Source organism: Carassius gibelio, chromosome A16 (genome assembly GCF_023724105.1).
Source record: "Carassius gibelio isolate Cgi1373 ecotype wild population from Czech Republic chromosome A16, carGib1.2-hapl.c, whole genome shotgun sequence".
Classification (NCBI taxonomy): Eukaryota; Metazoa; Chordata; class Actinopteri; order Cypriniformes; family Cyprinidae; genus Carassius; species Carassius gibelio.
In genome coordinates, this window is record NC_068386.1 from 72,481 (window position 1) to 98,885 (window position 26,405).

The following is a 26,405-nucleotide window of genomic DNA, read 5'->3' on the forward strand; positions in this document are numbered from 1 at the left end:
CAACCCCTGTTTAGAGCAGCGAAGAAGAAATGAAAACGCGTTAGCAGCCCTGATCTATATATGACTGGATCACTCATCACATTCTAAACTGCCAAAAGACAGTGAAGCCGCTTCTATATTATAGATCAGTGGTTAGCAGTATGTCTCTGTAGTACCGGTAGTTACAGACTCTCGAGTATATTCAGTACCGGCAACTGCGTTCAGTCGCTTCCGTGTAAGTCAAAGCGCAGGGCTCCAGACAGTAGCCGAATATATACTAGTGTCTGTGAATATTAAACTGCAAAATACTATTTAAATATTACTCCCGCAAAATCTACATCTCTGTGGGTGACTGGCACAGATGCGCGATAGCTCGCTGTTTTGTAGTCTCTGCTGTGTGAGGACACGAACGCATAAACCGTCACTTCATGAGAATTTACCGTTTCATTTGAGAATACTGTCATATCATAAACACAGACACTCAAAGATCTTCATGGCAGCCCATTAAAATAAATGTTTGGTTTACATGAGTAAATTGACAATATATAAAGCTACTGTTGTAGCCTACAGTAATAATAATACGTCTCTATAATAATAATAATTATGCCTAGATGGTTGCTTGTTTTTTACTTGTTTTGTTGTAAAGAGATTATCTGATTAATAGATCTTTTTTTATATTCCTAGACTTATTTGTTGCAGTTTTTTTATACAGTTATATTGTAAAACTTAAATACCTTTTTTAGTTTGCGGTGTTAGATTTTTGGCTGCATTTGAAGTTCTTTTTTGCATATGAAAATAAATAATACTGTCAAATTCATGTTAGATAATAAAAATACTGTAATAAATACAGTAGTTCACCATGTATTTGTTCATGTTTTATTGAGGGATCTGTCTGAAGCACACCATAAAAAGAATTCTAGCAATTTACACAGGGCTAGTAGTATATACAGCTGTATATACAGATACACACCCAGGTATCGGATCAGTACTCGGTATCGGCCGATACCCTGAGCCCAGGTATCGGAATCGGTATCGGGAAGAGAAAAAGGGTATCGGAACATCTCTAATGGTACTTTAGTGTAACACTCACCACAAATGATATATGGGTTTTTTGGCAGTTGACAGAAGTCTTGTGGTGGACCAAAAAAAAAAAAAAAACTTTTAGAGACTTTAGAATCCAAACTGAAAGTTTTCACACATTGGCTTGCCAAGATTGTGTGTGTGTGTATCCAGGAGATGTGTAAACCACATCACTGTTGTGTTCAGGCCTGGCTGCTGTGAGATGTTTAAGGAATTTGCTTATCAAATCGAAGTAACAGGTTCCTGTTTTTTTTAAGCTATTTTATCAATTTGGTTTGGTAATTTTAGATTTTCCCCAGTTAATTCTCAAATAATTCCTCATTAAGGCCTGACATAGGCAAGTGCCATCTTGGCAACTTCAGACTTCTCTAAATGCTCTCAGTTCCTAGTGCATTACTTCCCCATTTTAAACGTTGATTTCACCAAAGCACTTTACACCCAGTGACCAACTCGTACTATTATGATTTGTAGAAATTACTGAGAATGAGAGATTTCAGATACAGACTGATTCACTTGTTTTCCAACATTACTGTGTAAAATTGGTGAGAAGGCTGTTGCACTAATACATCACATGATCACAATCATGCATGCAACATTATGTCTCTTCTTCTAATGCTGAAGTACTTTGTGCCACAGATGCTAAAAATTTAACACGCATTGCAAATGCAAATTGATTCTCTTCACTTTTTAGTTATTGTATGATTCCAACATGAATTGTCAGCCAAAATGACATGACCAAGACAGCCCAGGGCAGCTTTATGACCATGATATATCCCTTTGTTATTATACAAGTTATAATGCAGTTTATTTTAGCCATCACTGGTGTCATGCACAAACAGTTTTCTTTTTTTTTTCTGAGGAATAAAGATGGTCTTTGCCCATTTATAGTGATCCTCTCAGCATGGGCAAGTTGGGACTTTAGCAGAATAGTGGATTCATGCTGTTCAGAACAAGAAACAACATGACACTGAGCCACTATACTGCGCTCCAGATCTATGGAGCTGATAACAGGGTAGATCTGCTCCTCACCAATCTCAGGATTCTCCATTTGATCTGGTCAAAGGCAAATTTTGTCTGTTACTGTTGAGGCTTATATATACGGTTCTACCGTTAAGTAGACAGCCTCTTCCCCTCGCTCTGCCACAGGCTCTGGTGATTTGCATGCAGTCTGTGTGAGTGAAGGCAACAAAACACTTTTGTGCCCTGTAATCCACAAAACACGTGTGTCGAGTGCAAAACATTATCAGGCTTCCTGCTTTCACAACTCTGCCCCTCCAGCCTCTGGGTGTTGTAGAATGCGTCTGACATGCAAAGAAACAAAACGTGTTTCCTGCAGCCAAGATCCTTTCGCCTCTGGCTTCTCCTCACTTCACCCCTCCTCTTATTTCTAGGCATTGTATAATCCTAATCCACTGCTTTATTCCCTGTTGTTCTGCTCTCACTACCCCTGATCTGGCTTCTTTTGTTTTTCTTTTTAAAGTCTGTTTTGCACTAAAAAGCCAGCACATGGTTTATAACCGTCACATTCAGTTTGGTGAATCATTACAATGTTTGCTAATAGTCTGTGCGAGTCAGTGAGGTTAATTTTAACTCCATTTACTGAAGGCTTAATCTGATTCAGGAAATACTTGTGAGACTCCCTGTTCAATTCAGACAGTCATGCTGCATTATAAAATAAAACTATCTTCAGCGCTGTTCATCTCAACCGCGTTCCCCACAGGATCCATGATCTCTGCAGATTGAAGTTACCAGAAGAGAGATTTTGATAGGTGACATCCACCCAAGTACGCTCTCTCCTGTGGTCCTAAACACTTATTTCTGTGCTCTGCCCACCCCATAGATAGGAGTATGTAGGATAGGAAATCATTAAAGAGTTCTGTTTCTATTTCAACTAGTGTGTGTAGGTGTCATTTTTGTGTGTAGAGAGCTTGGTAGAGAGAAAGATTGCATGATCCATGAAGGAATGTTGAGCTGTGTTTTAAAACAATGACTCTTGTGCACTCCTGTAAATCTGAGGCCTGGGGGAAGGAGATATTTCACTGACCCTCACTTTCACTGTTATTTTAATGTATAAATCACAAAACAATAAATGTGTTTTAGTTTCCCTCACTCTACAACAAGTCTTTTAACAGTATGAAGGACAGAAGAGGTATACAATTATTAAGTAAATATAAATAACAGTGGCTTTGTAAATCAAATTTATTATAATTACCAAGTCTAAACAAATGTATTTAAAGTGAAACTGAAATGGTGGCAAATGCACTCTACAAATGTACTTGGGGTCATGGCCTCTCCGTGAGCGTGTGTTGTGATATTCAGATGATAAAAAAAGAACAACTTCTGTTCTGCAAAATATTATTTGTGTGTGTATTATATTATATTAGTATTTGTATTCACAAAAACAGATGTTCACTTCAGGATTGGCTTCAGATGTTTCGGAGTTAACAGGACTTCCTTTTCAGCGTTGCTCAGAGACTGATATCCTGGTTTGCAGTGACCGTGTTGTTCTTATGTTCCCACACCCTTCATTGAAGATGAACAGCACTGTGTGGTTTCGTGCTCAGCTGGGGGAGGGGTACTGGGGTGTTCTTGTGACTAAATCCCCTTTTTCTGAAAACCACCTCAAAAGACCCACATGTACCTCTTGTAGACCTCAGTTATCCCCAAGATGCAAATAATATTTTGAAAGGGTGTTTTATGTAGGAAATGAGGAAGACATTTTTTTTGACTGTTTCCACACAGCTTTACTCTACAGTTCCGTCATGCACTGAGAAAGATGAGCATCGTAAAGGAAGCAGATCAGAACTCCTTTCTGCTGTCATGTCAGCACGCCAGACTGTTGAGATTGCAAGAGGCTAATTAGTCTATTAAACATCTGAGCGTCATGGAACATTAACTCAAGGCCTGTTGCTGTTTCCTGGGCAGTTTGTTCCTGTTACTCAAGATTTTCATTTTCCAAACCAGAGCACGCCTTGCTGTGTTCTTCCTCATCCCTGTTAGTCCGTTTTCTAGTGCCCTTGTGTGTTTATTGGTGACCTGCTGTCACACATTCATGTCTGAAGCGGGATTGTGGTGCTAGTACAGCACTAGTATCGTCACCACAAAAAGCTGATGCAGATAATCAATAACACTACAGAATTTCCCCTACATGGGTAAACAAAAGATGCCAGTAACATTTGCTTTCAAAATACAATATGCTTGTAATTACTGACATCCTGTGAGAGGGTTTTTCATGAGTCACGTCCATGTGTTCTCATGTTGAATGAGGCCCTCATTACGTTGAGTGCTTATGTCACTCAAATAACATACACACATGGTGGTGTGTATGAGTTCAAATACAAACACATAAGTATGATGTATAGTTTGTGCTCTGCTGTTTTCATCTTCACTTTGACTGATTATCTCTGCTCTTTGTCGTCCTCACAGGGTGAATCGGTGAAATATTTCTTGGATAATTTGGACAAACTCGGAGCACCGGTAAGCATGTGGCTCTCTCTCATCATTCTGTCTACACTGAGGTTTCTCACCTCACATCTTCTTTCTAGATATAATATTTATGCTTAATATCAGTAATTTAATGTGCTTTAGGATGCTTTTAACTGTACATTTTGGTCCCCACACTTTTTTTTTACAATTTATTTTTGCACTAACAAATTAGTTGAATTGTGTAATAAACAAAGATGGTTTCTTCTTTGTAAATGGCAGCGTTTCAATTCTTTGGAAATTTGCGGGGTACACATTCCATGTAGGCCTGGAAACTGATGAGATAGATATTGACCTCCATGACAAATCTCATTTGTCTTGCTGTCTGCTAGTAATTTTGGAATAGAAGTTTCGTAAACATGCTGTCCTTTTGCCTATGACTTAAAAGAATAGTACACACAAATATGAACATTCTGTCATCACTTACTCATCATTCCAAACTAAGACTGGGTAAATAAAACAATAACCATAATTATCGTGATCTCAGTATAAAACAATAAGAGTTTGATAAGTGTTCAATATAATGTTTATGCGCCCAAAGCAGAATGAAAGAGCACTAGTGAATCATGCCACATGAAGCATTTATCCACTCGGATTAAAGTCTAAATGGCAGCGCAGCACGAGCTTACTAGAGCACATGCGTTTACTCGCTGATCAGTCTTGGTCACGCTGTGCTGTGAGATCCAGTGTGAAGTGCTTGAATTCAGTCAAGAACACAAATGACTAGGAGATTTAACCTGCAAACTGTGCTGAAGATACGTCATCAAAGTAAGGCAACCCAAACTTGTTTCATGTTCTGAAACGGTATCACTCATTAGAACATGCAGATACTGAGAAAAATATATATTTTTTTCTATGAAGATATTTATTTTAAGGAAAAATAACTGGGAAGGTGTCAAGAATTCAAAAATGTGAAGTGTTTGTCATGTTCTGACCATAAAGAGTAGTTTAAAACCACAATAAATGGTCTGGTTTCTACAACTTTCACTTTGGGGCAAAAATCTGCCTTCAAACTTGAAATAAAGATTTGGAAATTATCAGTATAATAATAATAATATTTTTTGCACATATAGCGCAGCCCTATTCCAAACCTGTGAGGGTCTTCTGTGGATATTTTATAAAAAGAGAATACAAATATTTAAAAATAAAAACAACAGCAATCCAGTGTACGTTTTAGGTTGTTCGTGGACAAACAGACAAATAGAAAAAGCATTTCTAAGACATTTCTCTAAATATTTTGTTATAAATTTATATTTTTTGGTGAACTACTCCTTTAAAGTACCTCATGATGGAGTGTCCCCAATGCATAGTAAATAGCTCTTTCAAATAAATATCTTGAGTCTTTACGTGCTTTCAGGAGATCCATTTCATACAGACAGATTAGTAAGTACAGTACTGAAGCAGCTAGCATTGCTGAAGAATTCTTTTATCAGAGCAGTATGAGATAAATCACTTTATATTTTCCACTGATTAATTTCCACAGAGGATGAAGAAAATACTGAATGGCAAACGCTGAAGATAATGTGAGACTTATGAATGCCTGTCTGTTTGTTCCCTCGCAATGCTCTGGGTCATGACAGGGTTGCCCATTCACCAGCCAGCACAGAAAGAGAGAAGTGAAACGAGCTCTGCTCACATCAAAGGTCACGTGTGTCAACCCTTTCCCATAAAAGTTTCTATAGCGCCTTTTCCCATAACGTTTCACCAGTGTTAATGTGTAAGATATTTGAAAGAATCAGTCTGGAAGACTCTGCGTGTCATGAGGCTGTGTGATTAAAAATGACCGTATGTCACTTCCTCATCTTCTCATGAGGGTTTTCTTACTCATTCGGATGATCCAGGTGCTCACGCTGAGTAATGATAATTAAAGCCGTATGTTTTCTCAACAAGCAACACTGACCATCAGTTATAACTTGTCTGGATCCCATTTCAGTAGTCATACCAGAGAGTACAAAAATAGAAAAGAAAAATAATTTATAGACCAGCCATCAGAATGACTCAAAAAAACAAAAACCTGACAGCACAGTTATTACGGTAATTTTGTCATGGGCCCACATCACTTCTTTCCACATCTAAACCATGATGACAGCACCCAGGTACTGAATTGAGTCAGAATTGCCAATAACGTCAATAAGTTGTTGTTTTTGCTATTTAAAGTTTCAACACTTTTTGAGAATATTAAGATTCCTATATTTATGGTCCATATTTGTTCCCACTTCCTTTGCCTTATATATTTGGAGTGTGTTGACGGATGAGTTTTTAGCAGATCATTTGAGACTTGCACCTGTGCGGCTGTCACAGCATCATCGTCTGGCTGATGCACGAGGCACCAGTGCAGTTCCTTGTGCGTCATGTGACTTGCTGCCTGCTGCTCATGTACTCTCTCAGCACTAAACGGATGTTTGCGGTTTTGTGCTCTTTCTAGATGCTGCTGACTGCAGTAAATGTGATGATTAGTATCTCGGCATCGACTCCAGGCAGCTCTGCTTTAGGACGAAGAATCAGATAACCTGTTTTAAATTCACATCCTATGAAAACAGGCACGCTTAGTCATTCTGTTCAAATCACTGATGCTGCATCGGGAAGAGAGATCGAAAGGACAGTACTTTTGTTTCCCCACATATCTCACTTTCTGTATTACGCTCCTTGACGTCACTCTGTCGCACGGTCTCAGTTCCTGTGTCTGTCGCTTTGACTTTATGTTCTGAGAAAGAGGAAGCAGGGTTGAATGCACTCTGCTCTGGCGGCACGCCTCAGACTGGCCTCTTTTTTTTTTTTGTTTCTTTTTTTTTCTTTGAGCCAAACGGCTACTCTTCACTCAGCCACGTCACAGTAATGTGAACCCACTTCTGCGCTCACGCTATCAACAAACAGGAAGAGGAAATAGTGCATGCTTCCAAGTGTGCTCAGAGAGGGAAATGGCCACTTGACTCTGTTGGAAAGTATGTGTTTGTTACAGTTTAAGTTCATCCTTCTTGGATGGATGTAGTGTGGGTGTCACACAGACCTCAGCAGCCCAGACTGCTTAATATTTAGGAGGAGATGAGGAAGAATGTTTACCTCTGACATGTGACAAAATACAGGCAATGCAGAGCACGTGTCAAAGAGAGATGTGTATGTTTGGCTATAGAACTGAATTAAGCTCTATACGACTAGACGTATATATAACTAGAAATACTTATAAAGATATCCTCTTAAAGATATGTTAAATACTCCAGCTCTGTTGAAAGCGTTTGAAGCTAGCTGATGATTACTACAGGAAATAATTTTCACCCACACTGCAGTTTGTAAAAACAAACCAAAAAACATGTTGACAGTTTCTAACAAAGGGAAGTCAATGAAACCGTAAGCTGATGAAAGTTGAGTTGACATTTAAAACTTAAGCAATAGTTATTCAAGATTATTATTTAGTGTAAAATATTTAAAAATAACACAAATAATACTCCTTCAGACACGAGTAGCGGTTACATCAGTGTGTGTGAGGAGGATGGACTGTTGGCTCTGGATCCTTCACAAATGGCTTGGTCATTCAAGACGGGTGTCTTTGACGTCATCCTGTCTGGAATTTCAGAAATCTGTCTCAGGTGTTCTATTATCACGGAGCACTGTACTCTTATCGACTTGATATAGCTTGCATTTGCTGTAGTGTAGAGTTTCTTCTAATGTGTTTTTGAGTGCATTTGCCCTCAGACCCTTTATTGGCCAGTGCTTCGATCCAGATGCACCTTTTTGCTAATGCCACCCCCCCCCCCCCCATCCTCCAGCTCTGGTATGCCAGTAATGTGGAGAATGAGCCATGAGCTTCTTGTTTTCTCTCCCTATTGTCCTGTCCCCACAGTTTGGATTTTGTAGTTGTTGTGTTTTTCTTTTCTTTTTTTCTTGTCCCTACAATTTGAGTTTTAGGTTCTACTGATTTATTATCAGAGTTTTACCCCTTTTTTCCCTCTTGGGAAAACCATGAAATCAATGGAGTCCAAAATCTTGAGATCACATTCCTTCTTTTTTTTTATGTAAAATTAAATTACATGATAGTAGTTTTATAATTTAAAAAATAAGCATTATTTTGGTCAGAACAAGTATCTTTCATTCGTTTTGTCATACCCTTTATATGGATAAACTACTTAATAAATTAATAAATTTCTAGGTTTGAATGGGGAAAAAAACTGTTGTCTGACTTTTTTTACCCTGCTGTATCTGTATTTACATAATAATGTGAAAAGTTTTGTTTGTGTGTGTGTGTGTGTGTGTGTGTGTGTCTGTATGTATTCATTTTTCAGATCTGCTCCCACACATTTAATGAAATAAAAAATTTCCCATAATTTCTCTTAAAGTTTTGTATAATGCTAAAAAGCGGTTTAAGAATTGAACATCGCTACAGAATTGTTAAGAAACCATGTGTATGCCGAGAATATCCTTAGGGAAACTACAAAGGGTAAATGTAAACTTGGTATTAAAGTGGTCAGTACCTAAATTAATTAAAATAATAATAAATAATTATTAAAATAATTAAAGAAGCACGTTGACTGCTGAAAACATGTTTGGATTTCAGGCAGATTTGGCCAATTTCAAAGAAACTCCCAGTCAATTCCTAGTTTTTTTTTCTGTAACCATCAACAAGGTGTACTAATGATAGTGTAGCATAAGTGTATGGTGCCTAGATTTTAAATGCTGTGTGTAGTCCTACTGTTATGTGGTATGCAAACTACTGGCAGGTGATTTCATTTAATATCATATTAACCACCACATGCAAATCTCATTCCAGTCTTTACCACTGATTCACTGACACACACTCTCTCTCTCTCCACAGGACTATCTACCAACACAGCAAGACATCCTGCTGGCACGTAAGCCCACCAAGGGCATTCACGAGTACGACTTTGAGATCAAGAACGTGCCCTTCAAGATGGTGGACGTGGGCGGCCAGCGGTCGGAGCGCCGCAGGTGGTTCGAGTGCTTCGACAGCGTCACCTCCATCCTCTTCCTCGTCTCGTCCAGCGAGTTCGACCAGGTGCTGATGGAGGACCGGCTGACCAACCGCCTCATGGAGTCGCTCAACATCTTCGAGACCATCGTCAACAACCGCGTATTCAACAACGTTTCCATCATCCTCTTCCTCAACAAGACAGACTTGCTGGCGGAGAAGGTCAAAACGGTGGCCATCAAGGACTACTTCCCCGAGTACACAGGGGAGCCGCACAACCTGGAGGACGTGCAGAAGTTCCTGGTGGATTGTTTCCGGAACAAGCGCCGAGACCAGCAGCAGAAGCCCCTCTACCACCACTTCACCACCGCCATTAACACGGAGAACATTCGCCTGGTCTTTCGCGACGTCAAGGACACCATCTTGCACGACAACCTCAAACAGCTCATGCTGCAGTGATGCTGGTCCAGCCGTAACCCTCAGATCTCTCCGAAATAACCCTCTTCTGCTCAGAAGAAACTGACTCCAATGTTTGTACTCCACACCGTAACCTTTCTGAATAGCTCTGACGTGCTTTTATGCGAAGAAGGCGGCCTAGCCTAGCGGTCTGTCAGGAGCACGGGGCGGCGGGTAGAGAAGAGAGTGGGTCTGGCCACTCACACTCGTCCTGCCAAGAGAAGCTGTACGTGTCACTGAGCATCACCCTCTCACCGAAGGTGCCAAAAGCAATGCACTCCTCCCTCGAAAAGGGGAGAAAAGCAGGATGAGATCCTAGCACTGTTCTTTGATCTGTTACCTTTGAGCCTTTTATTACTGACCAAATAGCAAGATGAGATGCAAATGCTGTTTTAACCTTTTAACAGGAACTGTTCTGAGCCTCTCCGTCGAGACCTGCCTGGCCTTAATTTCCCCCCTTATTTTGATTGGTGTTTTTAATGTGTAGTTGTCTAATCAATTGTACAATTTTAGAATCCAGTTGTTTTTTATATATATATATATATATATATATATATATATATATATATATATATATATAAATAGATCTATGAATATATTTACCGATAAACTTTTTAAGTTATGTTTCAAAAGTTTACACACTTTTTTTTTTTCTTTTTTTTTCTTTCTCTGCTGATGGATAACGCTCTCAATTCATGCCACTTGATAAACTGAACTTATACTGTGGTTAGCCACGCTAGGCGAGCTGATAGATGCAGTGATCATGCAGCATAAACTCAGGGCTGAATGTAGACCACTTAAGCGTAGTTGTTCGCCTTCAGGAACATCCACTAATTGTAGCTCTCCATCAGGAGCAGGAAATCACATTTCCTTGCTGGCCTGCAGACGACATCCTCCGCTCTGCCCTAGCTAAAGTCTGGAAGAGCTTCTTCATCCATCAGGGAACCAAAAACGGTCTCTTGTTAATTTATTTGCTTTCTGTTGAGTTTTTGTTTCTCGGTCCACAACCAAATCTAAACTGGCTTCTCGGTCAGACCCCGCTAACAAACGCGTCTGTAGTCACAAGTGCCACGTGTTTAAGGTACCAATAATTAGAACAAACTTCTTCAAAAGGGATAGATCTTATTATGTGAACCTCGTTCCATCAACAGTTGTGTATAGCTAGTTTGTATAGTGCCATGTCCGTCCTGAATACTGTTGTAGTAAGTATTTTATGTAAATAGTCTATCCCTCACTCTTTTCTAACAGATATGTAACCTACAGTTTTTTTTGCCACTGTGCACCCATAAATCCAGAGATACTGACTCCCTGCCTGTGTTTGGCCCCATTCAGGGCTGCTCTCGTAACTCTTTTGACTCTGCTGCGTCTCGGCTGAATGGTGCCTGTGTATGCATTCAGATAGCTGCAGCTAGGCTTGGCGGTAGAGGACTCTTTGTCTGGGGTCGAATTCTGCCTTACGCCCCTGGCTGAAGTCCCAGGAGGCTTGTGAAAAGCAAGTATTGCGTCTTCACTATCCACTGACAGTGTCCTGTGTCTTCTAGTGCCATTCACTGCCCCCCAGTCCCAGGCAACCGGGCATTGCTGAGCTTCTCATATTAGTATACAATATTAATGAATAGTATCCATTTTAATATTTCACTGTACGAACTCGAACCGTTCCAAGCACAAGATTATTTGAGTGATTTTCGGCATCTTTTGAGGGTGCTGAAAAACGGAGTATCAACCTCTAGTATTTGCTGCCTAGTTCTAGCATGCCGAGTCTTAAAACGTTGTATTATCTGCCTTTGAGCTTAGAGACCTTAATAAAGCAAGTGTTACGTACTTGCCAAAACCCAAAGGAATCCCTGAGGACCTTTACAAGTCCACGCCATCCTTCATCTGGGAGCCCTGAGGGCAAACCCAAGTGCTTGTGCAAAAGATGTCGCTGTGTGGTGTAGCCGTGACACATCTGTCGGTGTGACCGGAGCAGCTGCCGTCACACACAACATGCACACTGCCTCAGTGCCTCCATTGGAGAGCACAGGTTTGTCGTCTTTAGAGTGCTCCTAACGGTTGACGTGTTTAAAGGAAGGGCAATGCTGCAGATAGATACACTACTTGAGCTGTGTTCCTCCTCTGTACACTGCTGAGACGCGTGTGAGAAAGAAACATCATTTTGAGGCAGTTCTATGTTGTCCTTCATTAGCCATTCATGTTTTTTTATTTTCACTATCCTTGCAAGAATGATTGGGGATGGTGTTCAAACAAACAAGTCTTTCTCACTGTATTTTTATCCAAAACTTGATTCTGATCAGAGATGGCTGATTTGTGTTTTTGGTTTTGCCCTGATAATCAAATTTGATTGATGATAATTATGTAAGAATTATGCCTGCCACTTATAAATAATTCCTAGTGCCTCCAGATTGATGCCTCAGACATTTCTGGTCCTTTTTTTGTTTTTTGGTTTAATGTGGATGCTTTTGAGTCCTCATATCAGTATAATTCATACTTAAGACTTCAAGACTCCTGTGTTCAGGAAAGAATATAGACCTGCTTTCATTGTACAGTCTAACACATGCTTCTTCATTCTTCATCATTGACCCAATAAAATCATTTTACAAAAACTGTTATTTAGATTTTTTTTTATTCATATTATATATATATAAGCAATTCTGCATCTTGCTTTAATTTCTACAAAAATAAAAAAAATCATAAAGAATAAGTCAGCGAAAGCGCAATTGCACATTGTGAACACTAAGCTGTAGTGTTGCGCCAAATTTATCCAGGGTTTCAGTGAGCTTTACTTTTTCTCATTTACATGAAAACTAAAATATAACATTTTTTAAAGTGATTAAATAATCTTTTTTTAAAAAAATTCTTTTAACTTCATGGGGTTTAAAAATAACGGTGAAAAAAAAAACTGGTTGTTTTCCTTGTATCTCATGCATTTTGTCAACCAAGAATCTGCTCAATAATTTAGATGACAAATCATTCAAATATACTGTTCTTAAAATATATATTTCATTAAGTTAAGCTTGATTTAATTAAATTAAGCTTGATTTATATTAAATCTAAAATGTTCTTTAAGGAAAAGTGTGAGAAATTGATATAATTACTATTTATGTCATCATGATTCAGCAAAACATCAATGTGCACACTAATGGATTTTCAGTGTTGGTTTAAACAAGGCAAGGCATTCCAAATAACTTCACAGGGTGAGCTTACTGTTACTGCAGTTGCATGTGCTGTGCTTATCTTCTGAGAGGGTGACTGACTGATGCAACCGCAACATGACTCAGCATTTTGTAAATGGTCTTGTGACTGCTTCTTTTAAACACTACAATAGGATTGACTTATGTGTTGTTCCCCAGTGAAGATCAGTCTGTGAAGTATCAAATAAATATCTGTGACTCGGTTATAAAAAATCATTGCTTTTATTCTACATTGAACATGTTCTGGCATTGCAAAATTCAGAAGTGCAGGATCTCACTGGCAGGAAGCATTACATTAAAAAAAAAATACAAATGAAAGAAAAGATGCACAAAATGTGTCTTCTCATCAAAAGTACAAACCTAAATAAACAGTATTCAAATACATGCATGACGAATTAAAAGTTTACAGAACAATAAGAGGTACATAAGATTTCAAGTCATTAGGTAAGTGCTTCAATGGGATTTACCTACAGACTCTTCTGTGCAGTACATGGTGCTGGAATACATTTCATTCTTTTTTCATTTTATACAGTGCTCATAACTGTAATTTCTCTCCATCAAATTATCCATTCTGTCATTCATGTAGTGAATTACACATTAAAAAAAAAAATACTACAGTCAAGTTGCTCATTCAGTGTATTATGTTTTCAAGGCCGGTTCTCACAGAACACGTTTTATTGCGCTACTTTTTACGGACCACTTTTACCATTGCCGCACATTAATAAAAAAACAAAGTTAAAGCGACTGTATATAGTTTTGTATATTACTGCGACCAGGGGCGCTGCACAAGATCCCGGGCATAGGCAGTCCTGATGGGCCCCCAAATGAAAAAAAATATATATTCTAGACTTTTCAAGGGCCCCCTCTTCCTTTGGGGCCCTGGTAATCAGTACTGGTTTTACCCCCAGTCCGACGCCCTGACTGCGGCTTTGGAGGCTCCCTGCAGTTAAGTCAGTGGAAATATATCAGTCTGTAATAGCAGTGGATAGCTGTACACCTGCATTTGTTGCAGCCATAATGCAATCCACCCTTTTTGCAGAATTTCGAAGACTCCCAGAACAGACGAGTGGGAACGAAACAAGTCATTCACCGCCTTAGAAGTTAGTGTACCATCAGAATGATCTTGAAGCTGGTATTTCAAGGTTTAAAAAAACTGACATACAGTTGTTTTTAAAGAAGTTTTATGCGTTTGGAGACAATTCAACAGAATTTCAGCTTTTTACTTGTTTCAAGACTCGTGGTTTCTGCATTAATTTCAATTTGTCTATGCCAAATCTCGCAATTTTGTGTATATATTTTTTTGCATTCTACAGTGCTGCTGTTTTTACATAAACGTGCAATAGACAGGACGTCTGGTGCTATGTGAATGGCTCCTTTTAGCTTCCTGTCTGAAGTCACAAGCTCTGCGTAATTCCACAGAATTCTTTGACAAGGCACAGCTGGTGCACTCCAAATTACAGCGATAAAATTCTATAGCCATTTTTTTCATAAGAAAGTCTTGAATGTGTTTCTAGGCAGCCTACATCTCAGAGCAGAAATTGAGAGGACAGAAGCCTTTGACATCTGGTCAGTGTTACTCATCCCTCATTCAACATGTTCTGACTGATGATTGGTTACTCTTGATGGAAGACCAAGTGGTCCAAACCCTGCGCTATCATCAGAGCTACATTAACATCTGAGCTGAGATGTTGCCGTCTTTCCATTTACAATAGCACTACTAGTTAACCATTGAACACAGACCCGTTATCTGTAGGCAAGCGAATGACGTATAACCCTGAAACTCTAGACAGCTCTGTACCTGTCTCACCTTCATCTCTGAATGAGGCTTATGCAACCTAATGCGATATACATACGCATCATGGCCTCACTCGAAGCAGCAAAACAACCCGAGGTTGCATTTTTTTAGACGTTAAAGCCAGAACTAATAGTGGTGTGATGGTTTGTGAACAACATAATTATGAAATAATTAACACTTTGGTAAATGAGAGGTATAGAATTGAATGCCTAATAGGATTAATTCTTGTCCTCTCTAAAAATGTGTCTGTCTGTGGAGGAGACTAGTACGTAGTGCACATTATGACTGGGAAAGAACCTCAAAACTCTTGTTTCCTTTCAATAAATAATGACACAAGGAATGTAAACATGTTTTGGGGATTTTGATTGGATGGTCAGCAAAAGTGCAATGAAAAAAAATTCTGTAATTGCCTTAAAGACTATTTTACCCTGTTGGAACATGGTTTGTGTATGTTAGCCTTTGGGATGATCATTCAAGTGGAGGATAAGAGTGTTTACTCTTGAGGTGAGGCGGTTTTCATACTGGCCAAGGTTTACTCTTTGCAGGACCGTTGTCAATCTCCATGTCCATTTCTACAAAGTCATAATCACTACCCTGTGAGCTGGAATCTCTGTCTGTTGTTTGCTGGTCATTTCTCCTCCTCCAAAGGCAAAGGCCGGATTTGGCTGGACGCACCAGCCCAAGAAACAGAGCACCGACTCCCATCCCAGCCGCGCAGGAGTAAAAGGCCGATCCGTAATTGTCCGTCATGTCTACCAGAAAACCTGAAACAAAACACAAGATGACATTTATAAATGTGTGGGGGAGGCAAATGTATAGGTTCATAACTAGATTCTCTTCATTTACTGGAGGAAGTATGAATGGTTTCAAGTCTGTTTCAAATTGGGGTGAAACATATGATCAAAAACGAAAAAGATTGAGTGGTATCTAAGTTAATATGGACTTAATAATAATGAAATGTATTTAACTTGATATATATTTTTTAACTGAAACACATGCACAGAACATGAAAACAGATCAAAAACAAGCTCTACCAAGCTGCACCAGGTACATTCACCAAATTTAGATGATATTTCTAAAAGCTGAAATATATAGCTGCCTAAATGGGACCCTTGCATCATACTTGAATTTCTTTTGAAAAACACCTGTTCTAGCCAGTTGTCAGATTACTATGCATTTGTTAAGGTGTTCAGAGCGGCTCGTAACTAAAGTGGTTAGTTTACAGAGGCTGTTTTTACCTCCTAAAGGTGGACCTCCCAGTCCTGCAAAGCTCTGGATACAGGCATAGACGCCAACAGCCGATGACATTCTCTGAATGCCGATCACGTCATCTTCAGCCAGCATTGGGATGTGACTGGAGGCCACGGTGCCCAGCAGAAAGCCATAGAAACAGGAGCAGGACATGAGCCCCCAGAACTCAGTGACAAAAGTGAAGATGACCAGCACTGGACAGAGCAGCACCGTGCAAATCAGCAGAATGTAGATTTTGCGGATGGGCCTGCGATTGAGGACCCAACCCATGGACAGACGTCCTAGAATCTCAGCCACGGCCATGGCCGAGAGCATGTAGGTAGCGCTGTCACGTGACACTCCTCGGCTCACGCTTAGCTCGATGACGTAGAGCTGCGGAGCAAAGAAGCCCAGAGAGGCGAACAGGCCAAACAGTGCGTAGCAGTTGAAACTGGCGTCTCTGAGCACAGAGAAGTCCAACAACTTGTTCCTAGAGGCGCTCGGGTCTTCTCGTTCCTGTTTGAGTGGGGTCTCAGGCAGCATTGGTTGCTTGTTTTCTTCTTCCTCCTTTTCTTTAAGTGCTTTGTTCTCAGCAGAGTTCTCTTCTGTAGATTCCTGGCCCTCGGACAGGTTGATCTGTGAAGAGGTGACGGATTGGACCCCTGAGTCCACAGAGCCTAAAGAGGTACGGGTGAGTTCATTCTCCTGGTCATATTTGGATTCCGCTTCTTTAAGGGGGGATGTGGAACCGTCTGGGGCAGCGGGTTTGGGTTTAATGACTATTGGCTTTAGCAGAGCCCCACAGATGATAATTGAGGCCTGCATAACTCCAATCATGATCAAGCAGTTGCGCCAGCCCATATGCTCCTTCAGTGCATTCATAGCTGCAACGTGAATTCAAATGAAATGAATTACAGAAAGACTAGGTTTTCAATATGTCTGAAAAAAATTAGGCTTCCTGTGAGAAATAAGTATTTTATGACTTGCAAATATATTTGACTTCCAAATGGACTTTTATCATGTTATGTACATGCTTAGCTAATACTGTATGTACGATTCAAAACAAGTCTGCCAGTGCATTTAAAAGGCCAGTTTACCCAAAAATGTATAACCTATCATCATTTGTTCACCCTCATGTTGTTCCAAACCTGTATGACTGTCTATAGTCTGTGGAACTCAAACAAAGATATTTTTAAAAATGTCTCAGCTGTTTTTGTTCATACAATGAAAGACAGTGGGTTCCTGTATGGTCTTGAAGAGACACAGATCGAACTTAATATCATGTTTTGTGTTATGCAGAAGAATGAATGACATGAGGGTGAGAAAATGTGTGAACTATCCAGAGGATAGTATGTTGCACAGCTCTGGCGATCATACCTGGAGCAAGTGCTAGCAGGGAGAAGCATTCTCCTGTGGAGGCTATGGATGTGATGAGGGAACGGCGCTTGCTGAAGTACTGCGACAGGATGGTAACTGTAGGCAGGAAGGTAAGGCAGTAACCCAGGCCTGTAAATAAATAGCAAAGAGGGTGATGACAGCCACTGGTCCCTTCAACACAAGGGGCTCAGGTCAGTCTAAGGGGGCCGTGCTCAAAGAACGCCAAGAACCAGGACGCTCTCTTCCGTAGCACAAACTGGACAAAGGGCTGAAAGAAAACTGCATTTAAAAGAGACAAAAAAAGAGACAAGGAGAAACAAAGATTGGCAAGGTTAGGATCAACTAATGAGGGTGGGGAGGAAGTGTTTTGATATTTGGGGAAAGCTAGCAGTGAAATCTTTTGAGAAATCTGAAAATCAAAATAATAACGTGGTCACATTAAGTGTCAATTCTAATTTGAGGAAATTAAGAGCATTTATATATATGTAAACATATGTGGACTGGATGGCTTGAGTGTGAATAATTATTAAATAAGATTTCAAACATATAAATAAAAATAAATAAATAAAAATCTTCAAACATATAGTCTTATATTAGGGTATTTAAAATATGCATTGTGAGATATATTTAAATGAATTGGTGTCTCATACAGTTGACAGCTTTCTTAAAAGTAAGTTTGAAATATGCCACTTTTGTAAAATGTGTTTGTATCCCGCAACTGTATGTCAACACATGAAAACACTCATCCTGTTAAATAGGGGTGTGTGTTTATATAAAAAATACTCATACCTGTACATAATGAGACATGACAGAAATGACTATTATTTTTATGACAGAAAATACACTACCGGTCATAAGTTTGAGCTTGGTAAGACTTTTAAATGTTTTTGAAAGAAGTCTCATGCTTACCAAAGCTGCATTTATTTGATCAAAAATACTGTAAAAGGGCAGTATTGCGAAATATTATTACACATTAAAATAACTCTCTTCTATTTTGATATATTTTAAAATGCAATTTGTTCCTGAGATTTCAAAGCTGAATTTTCAGCATCATTACTCTTCAGTCTTCAGTGTCACATGATCTTCAGAAGTCATTCTGATATGCCGATTTGCTACTCAAAAAACATTTCTTATTACTATCAAGGTTTAAAACAGCTGTGCTTCTTAATAGTTTTGTCTGCATTTTCGGGATTCTTTGATGAATAGAACGTTCAAAAGATCAGCATTTATTCTAAATATTCCTTTAACCAGGCAGACTCTAAACATTAACTAACAGTTTTAAACAAGAAAGACATTGTTACTTTACAAAGGCTATGTTTGGAAAATCTGTCTCTTCTTTAATATAAAAATTCAACGTTAATTAATTTTCACAATATCATGCCATGCCACCCTGAGGAAAAATGTGCACTTTCAACAAAAAACAATGCAATATTAAAGTACTGAATAAATTCAGCAGTCATTTACCTTACATACTTTGTTATAGGATAGTACAGGACAAAACAAGTATCACAATTATAACTCACACTCAAGCTGGATTTACCTGCAATGATTCCCATGGTAATGTACATCTCAGTGATGGAGTTGGTGAGGGCTGTTGTGATTGTACCCAGGCTGATCAGCAGACCACCGAGCATGACAACAGGCTGATAGCCAAAACGGTTACTCATCACCATGGAAAGAGGTGCTGTGGGAAAGATGAGTGCCAATCATAAACACTTACAATAACAGCTGTGTTGTATTTGCAGTCTCACAGTTTAAATTCAATTACAAACACAGTAAATCTATGCACCCCTGTTTGACTCTGTAAAGCTGCTTTGACAACTAGTCAAAAAAGAGTGCTATACAGAAAAAAGTGCTATACATATAAATGTGACTTGACTTCCTTTTCAAAACTGTCCTAAACTATCTATTAATGGTGGTTCCATTTTTGTAGCAAAGGCATGAAGACAGTATCACTAGCAAGTTTTGCTTTGGGTAATCACTTTCTATCTGAGCCATTTGAGTGAGTGCCTCTGTTTGAACAAGAATGACCCTTTGAAGCCCTCTCAGCTGGAAAAAATGTGAATCCATTCATTGAGTCATGTAATGGTGGGGCTGCTTTATCACTGGGCAAAGTGAGTGAGTCTCCAGTCAGCCGTCCTTACACAGCACAATTTAACACATTTACTAAACAGGGCATTGCTTTTCTCTCAGCACAAATGCCAGTATGAAGAGATGAGCTTGGAAGACAGAATCAGTTTGACAGATTCACTCTGCAGGAACTTCATATCTTTTGTGTGTACGTGTGCGTGTGCATCATTTAAAGAGATAGTTGACCAAAAAATTACAATTCTGTCATCTCCCACCAATATTTCATTTATAAACGTATTTTCGTCTCTGGAACATAAAATTGAAAAATTATTTACCAAACAGTTTTGGTTCCCACTAAGTTCCACTGAATGGACAGAAAAGACATTTCTCAAAATATCCTCATTTGGAACTATATGAGGGTGAGAAAATAATGGCAAAAATATAACTTTTAGGTCAACTGTCCCCTAAAGTCTTGAGAGAATTACAGGGAAATGACAGATTTGATGACACAGCTTGTTTCTCAATTTTACACTTTGTACCTGCCCTGCATTTTGGGATATTCCCGGTCTTCTTATAATGACCTATTTTCCATCAACTTGCCTGGACTAAAATTGAGCTGTGTGTTCGGTGTAGCTTGTGAAAAAAGTTGTGGTTGCAGTACAATATACAATGGCTTGTACAGATGTCTGTATGATCGTAAAAGCAAAAGCTAGTAATGAAAATTTGATTTAGGTTTCAAAAACTGGAGTAACCTGAAAAAGCATTCACCAGAAAACAATCATGAATCCTTTTGCAATATCATAAACTGAGTTTTTATTATTATTATTTTTTTTTGTGAGTGTGTGTGTGTAAACACTATTTGTATTGTGTAAACACTGAGGTACACCTAGTACTATTGTATTGTATCTTTAAATGTCTAGACTGAATTACCTGTGAAGGCCATAACAAAGACACAGATGGAGACAACCCAAGACACTCTGCTGTTGGTTTCATTAAAGTCTGTCATAAGGTCCTGGAGGAAGATCCCAAAAATCTTGATGATGCCAAAGGTAAAAACCTCCACGAAGAAGAAGGCGGCAGCCACCATCCAGCCCCAGCCTCCATCAGGCACCTCATCGTACACATTGGGGCTTGTTAAGCCCTTCAGGGCAGACATTATTCCTGTCATGATGGACACTGACGTTTCTGTAAATGTAAGCAAAGTTATAGTACAGAGAGTTTTAGGTATGATGTCATTTTTACACCGGCTTTGATGTTGTGCTTTTGTCAACTCAACAGCGGGCTGTGTTTGAAAGCAGCTCATGTCTTAATCTGTCTTAATCTGCTCTGTCTGCTGGATTGTTTTTCTTTTAAGGTACTACAAATCAATGCATAAAACATTTGTTAGGTAACCACTGTTAGGATATTAGAGAAAAATTAGAGTGCCAAAGCCAAGCACCACTTAAAACCACAAAAAAAGAGCATAAATCACTATTTTTTTAGGAAATACATCCATATTTCAAACGTAATAAACACTTTTTCCTCACTCCTGCTATCTGTCATATGTGGAAGCCGTTCCCGCCGATGTCATAGTACGTCGGTGTTGCATGATTTGTGACGAACACGGAGAGAGGACAAAACAAACACCGGTCACAAATTAGAAGTACAAACTGAGGATTTGCAAAGAAAAATGTTCTTCAAAAGACTTCAATTAGTGATCGACCGATATATCGGATATATCGCATTTATCTGCTTGGCCGATGTGTTCCAGATGGGACTTTTTGACATTTTGACGGTGCTGAGAGCAGCAGCCAAGAGGAGGCTGGTATTTTACTAAAGTAAGGAAACTTTGCTTCCTTTGCTCATGTAAACAAACTCACAAGACTAGCATATCTCAGAGGCACGATTGGTGCGCATATTATGTGCTGCGTCATCCGCTGGAACGGATTCTGCGTATGACTGATAACGGAAGTGAGAGAAAAGTGTTTAGTATTACATTTGAAATATGGATATTTTTCTTACAAAAACGCATGTATTCAATACACAAGGCCTTTTTTCACCCCCCAGAGCAGTGTGAGGCATGTTTATTATGAATGCGCGCGTTTTATTTGATGACTTGTAGACTGTTCAACACCTGCTGACTGCAATGATAAGAGCTTGGAACAGCCAGGACAATTTTAATATAACTCCCACTGGATTTGTCTGAAAGAAGAAAGTCATATAAACCCTAGGATGCGTTGAGGGTAAGTAAAACACAAACTAATTTTCATTTTTGGATGAACTAACCCTTTTAAAAGACCCCCTAAAAAGCGTGCTGTGAGTTGGGGGGGGGGGGGGTAATTGAGAATGAATGGGGGGAAATCACTTGAGAGAAGGAAATGCCTACAGCGCGATATGATTGGATCTGACTGGTTATGTTTGGCTGTAATTGGTTCAAACGATAAATATTGTGTTCATGCACGCGATCTGCTTTATAATTTTGGAATAAATGTAAAATGCTTAGAAACACTATTAAATTCATACTTGGTTTTAATGAACAGAATATTGATTACATTGTTAATGTAAAAATATAAAATCGTTTTTTCTCTCTCTCTCTCTCTCTTTCTCTCTATATCTCTCTCTCTCTCTGGTAGTGTAAGTTATGTTTATTTAACCAAGAACACGTGAATGGGAAAGGAATTCACATTTGATAAAAAAATTAAAAATAAAAGAAGGACTTTGCTTATATATACATATGTATGTATGTATGTATGTATGTATGTATGTATATATATATATATATATATATATATATATACCACTACTGTATATATATATATATATATATATATATATATATATATATATATATATATATATAGTAGTGGTATAGCAGCGGTATTGACATTTCTCAAGACGTGGAAGGTTTGACGCAGTACAGCAGGACTGTGACGTCCAGCATCTCAACCTCTCTGCATGATTCGCATGCCCCGTCACAAAATGTTTAACCATTTTTTTTAAATAAATGAAAACTATCACCTTTACGCCTAAAGTTATATCTTGTCAGTCACGGGCGCCACACATGAAATATAGCTCGAGTATGAATCGTTTTAACTTACCGAAACGTTGAAGAAACTGGGTATTTGAAAGAAAACAAAAACCAGTAAGTTAACTTAGAGCTAACGTTAGCTGGCTTCTTAGTTGATGTGTTAACTGGAGAACATCGTTCCTATTTGGAGCATCCGCAGTCACTTCTGAGGAGAGCACGAGGGATCACTGTTAGTTGGGAAATGACCCTGTTCAAATATATCGCTTTCTATTTATGTTTGACTACATTAACAATTTATAAATACTAATATTATAACTAGACTAACTGTTATCTGCCAGCTCTCTGTCTCTTCCTCTCACTGAAGCTTGGCAGATTTTATACCGGCTGAAGCCGGTATTCAAGCGCGGGCGCGACAGCTGTCTGCTGGTGTAGTGAAGATCGGGAACGCGCACTTCACTTCCCGGTGGTGAGCCGGCTGGATGCGCTCAAATCTCACCTGTCTGTTTACACAGAAAAAAAAACATCCCCTGACAAGACCTGTGGAGTTTATGTGTGTGAAGAGTCAACATATCACAGCACTGAATTAGACGATTTGTTATTTAACCGCGACAACACTTCTGTGTTCTGTGAAATACACGCATTTCATAAATATTCTAGTTATTAATAAAATAGCAATTTTATGAACAAAGACGTTTGTGAGGATCAGAAGAGGACTGCGCGTGCCCGTAGAGAGTGACTAGCTATTCTAAACTAAAGGCACACGCACGCGCGCGTGCACATGAAGCAGGATGGGAGCCTACTGGGCAAAACAGGTTTATTCCAGTTCTGACTTCTGTACGAGGCGAGCTAGCTCATAAAGATTAAATTATCAGCCTGCGTTTTATGGAACCTTGTAAATAAAGAGGGAAAGGTCAACAATTAGTAACAGCTTTCAAATAAATTCTTTAAACAAAACCCTTACGTTTTTGATATTTTGTTGTTATTTTTTATATATATGCCGGCTGTGACGTCACTCGCGCACCAGAACAGCAGGAAACTTGTAGCGCACTAGTGTAGCGGTATGATGCAAAGGTTTTTTCTTGTTTCATGAACGAACCCACACAACTATTTCCGCATTAAACAAGCTATTATGGCTACTGCTGTTGCGAAACCATAAAAGAGACTGATAACTTACGAAACATTAGTGCTTTTTAAAAAAAAAATATTGTTTTAGTTTGAGAGATAAAAAAGTACACACATACAGTGTGGTTTTATTTTACGTTTTGCATCTAAATTAATCATATTTTTGCATTAACAATGTATATTATCAGCTCAACAGTTTAAGTAAACAGGTAATAGAAAGTTGAAGTCACACCAACTCCACAAATTTGTATAAAACCTGATAGTTATGTTCTCTACCATGATTGGAAAAATGATCCAAAGTGCTTTGATATGAAGAGAATTTGACCATCAGTACAAATTATTCACTTGATAAATCTCACAAATTTAATCAGTAGATTTGATTAGCGTCCTGGAAATAGTGGAGAATCTGAAATATGTCTTTCTCATTTTATATCATAATGTTTATTTTATTTTTTAAATGCTCACAATTTCTGCTTGCTTCCAGTTAAATTGTACAAAAGTTAAATTATCTTTTGGAGCCCAGAGGTCTTCTAAATCTTTTCTCTTCGCCAGTGTTCAGATTACGCATTTATCTTTCTAGATGGCCTTACAGAGGACCTATCATTTAAAGTCAGAGATAAGTAACCAGCTAACTGTTACCTAACAATGCATCATTGTCTTTCATAAGTACTAGATGGAGAGTGCTTGTGTTGCAATCAGCACACAAAACAAAGCAGCACTGCTTATGTCTGGTTTCTTAGCTACAGTTGTCAGATTAATAGAGTGCAGAACAGTGAATACAATGAGTACTGGACCTTCATCACATTCAGAAGCCTCCCCAAGGACCCGCAGAACAATATCAGCCCACTGGTGTCATTAATGTTTTTGTGTCAACCACATGCAATCAAGCATAATTTACTACCGGTTACGTTGATTTGTCCAACATTCAGACATACCATCAGACTGGGTTGTTCTTCATCCAAACATTTCATATGTTAAATATCCAAATATTTATTGCATAATCAGATACTGGCATTATGTCAAGTTACATTTTCTTAACTCCTGGCTGAGAAAGCCTAAAGGGGAACATAAGTACATTAAGCTTTTGATGCTCCAAATATTTGTGGCTATGTTGCATTTTTTCCCCCTTTCTATGTATTTTTCTGAGATTGTTTTTCACAGAAACATTGGCAGGATTAATTATTATCATCATAATATGCTGTTACACACTAGATTTCACCATAAGGAGAGTTCATATGATCATTATATGCTGACTTAAAATGTCTGGTTAAATTATAGCACTATGTACCCTCAGAGCCTAACAAACAAGGTTACAGTGCAACACTGCTGTGTGCGCTCCTCACAATGAAATGCTGACCATCATACCATTTTAACTTTACTACAGTGTGAAGGCAAAGGTGAAAGCAGATCACCGAGTTAAAGCATATCTAAATACATGACCATTAAACACGCAGGTCTGATTCATCGATAGTGAGTAGAGTGATAATGGATTACTTAAAATGTCCTTGTGAAGAAACTTATGAAGTTACTGTTTATGGGTTATGATTATTGTTTCAGTAACTTCCAGAAGATGTATCACAGGCATCTGTATCTATGCCAAACCCTGTATATATAAGCAGCAGACATCAGTTGCTTTGTAGAGTAATATCGTTCAGTACCTTGGACAGCTCATTTATCAGCACATCAGGGCCATTTTTTGATATTCAGATGTTCTTATGCAAATACTTGATGAAATGGGTAAAAACTCTGGAATGGGTTCATTTTAGCATTTTTAGGTAAATAGGTCAAACTTTATCATCAATATACCATTCTGAGACATTTTTATCATGAAGGCATCAAAAGGTTCCAGATATTGAAGGCACCTTTTCATATCGGTGACTCTGTGTTTGTTATTCCCCCTTTTTGTGTTTCTTCCTTAATTTGTGATGGAATATTTTGCATTTGTCAATAAATATATATTTTTTAAATTCATAGTTTCGGTCACTGATGCTAATTGGTCAATAGCAATGTTTTATTTATGATAAAACATGGTTATGACTGCTTCACTGAGCAGATCTGTGTGTCACTGGGCTGAATAGAGTGATTGATTGCTTGGAGAAGCATTGATCATTTCAAAATGCATTTAAACTCAAAAATCCTGATCTTATTGAATATCATTAGTACCTTTAATATTCTTTAACAAGAATTAGCATGAAATCTCTTGTGGAAATGACCTCAGAAGTTGAACAAAGCACAGTGGGATCAACAAACTTGTTCTGACTGGATAATGCCCAAAGCTCAACATGTTCTTTTGACTTTCGAAACAAATGTCGATCGGTGTAGCACAGCTGACTCTTCAAGAGTACTGCAGTCCTCATGTTCACTTGAAGGTTATCTTGTTCACATTCGATCACTGAGGGGAATTATCTAGTCTTAATGATCTCATATCTGTACAGCCATGTGTCCTATATAATTTTATAGTATGCTATTGACCATGTTTTTTGTTTGTTTGTTTATTTCTTTGTTTTGATATTGTAAAATAGAGGATGCTACATCACACTGCATAGGCTTCATGTGTAAGGTATGAAGGATCTTAGCCTCTCTCACTGGGCCTGCCTGACTATGTAACAAAATGGATAATAATGAAAAACCTAGTTACAACCAGCTATTAGATCATCTAATCTGACCTATGACAGAAATGAATGACTTTAATCA

At 38.6% G+C, this 26,405-nt stretch overlaps 2 protein-coding genes across 2 annotated transcripts; one reads left to right on the top strand and one right to left on the bottom strand.

Annotated features, from left to right (window-relative positions):
* Positions 1-4,395: 4,395 nt before the first annotated feature.
* Positions 4,396-12,522, top strand: LOC128030253 (guanine nucleotide-binding protein subunit alpha-13-like). The gene is made up of 2 exons (XM_052617718.1): positions 4,396-4,536; positions 9,350-12,522. The coding sequence occupies exons 1-2, from the start codon at positions 4,411-4,413 to the stop codon at positions 9,920-9,922; spliced, it is 699 nt and encodes a 232-aa protein (XP_052473678.1). The 5' UTR covers positions 4,396-4,410; the 3' UTR covers positions 9,923-12,522.
* A 791-nt stretch (positions 12,523-13,313) lies between these two features.
* LOC128030251 (monocarboxylate transporter 7-like) lies at positions 13,314-23,059 on the bottom strand. Its single transcript, XM_052617717.1, has 7 exons — positions 22,915-23,059; positions 22,660-22,794; positions 20,513-20,767; positions 19,053-19,196; positions 17,513-17,641; positions 16,144-17,019; positions 13,314-15,669 (listed from the first exon to the last, which is right to left on the bottom strand). The coding sequence occupies exons 3-7, from the start codon at positions 20,748-20,750 to the stop codon at positions 15,422-15,424; spliced, it is 1,635 nt and encodes a 544-aa protein (XP_052473677.1). The 5' UTR covers positions 20,751-20,767; positions 22,660-22,794; positions 22,915-23,059; the 3' UTR covers positions 13,314-15,421.
* Between the last annotated feature and the right edge of the window lie 3,346 nt (positions 23,060-26,405).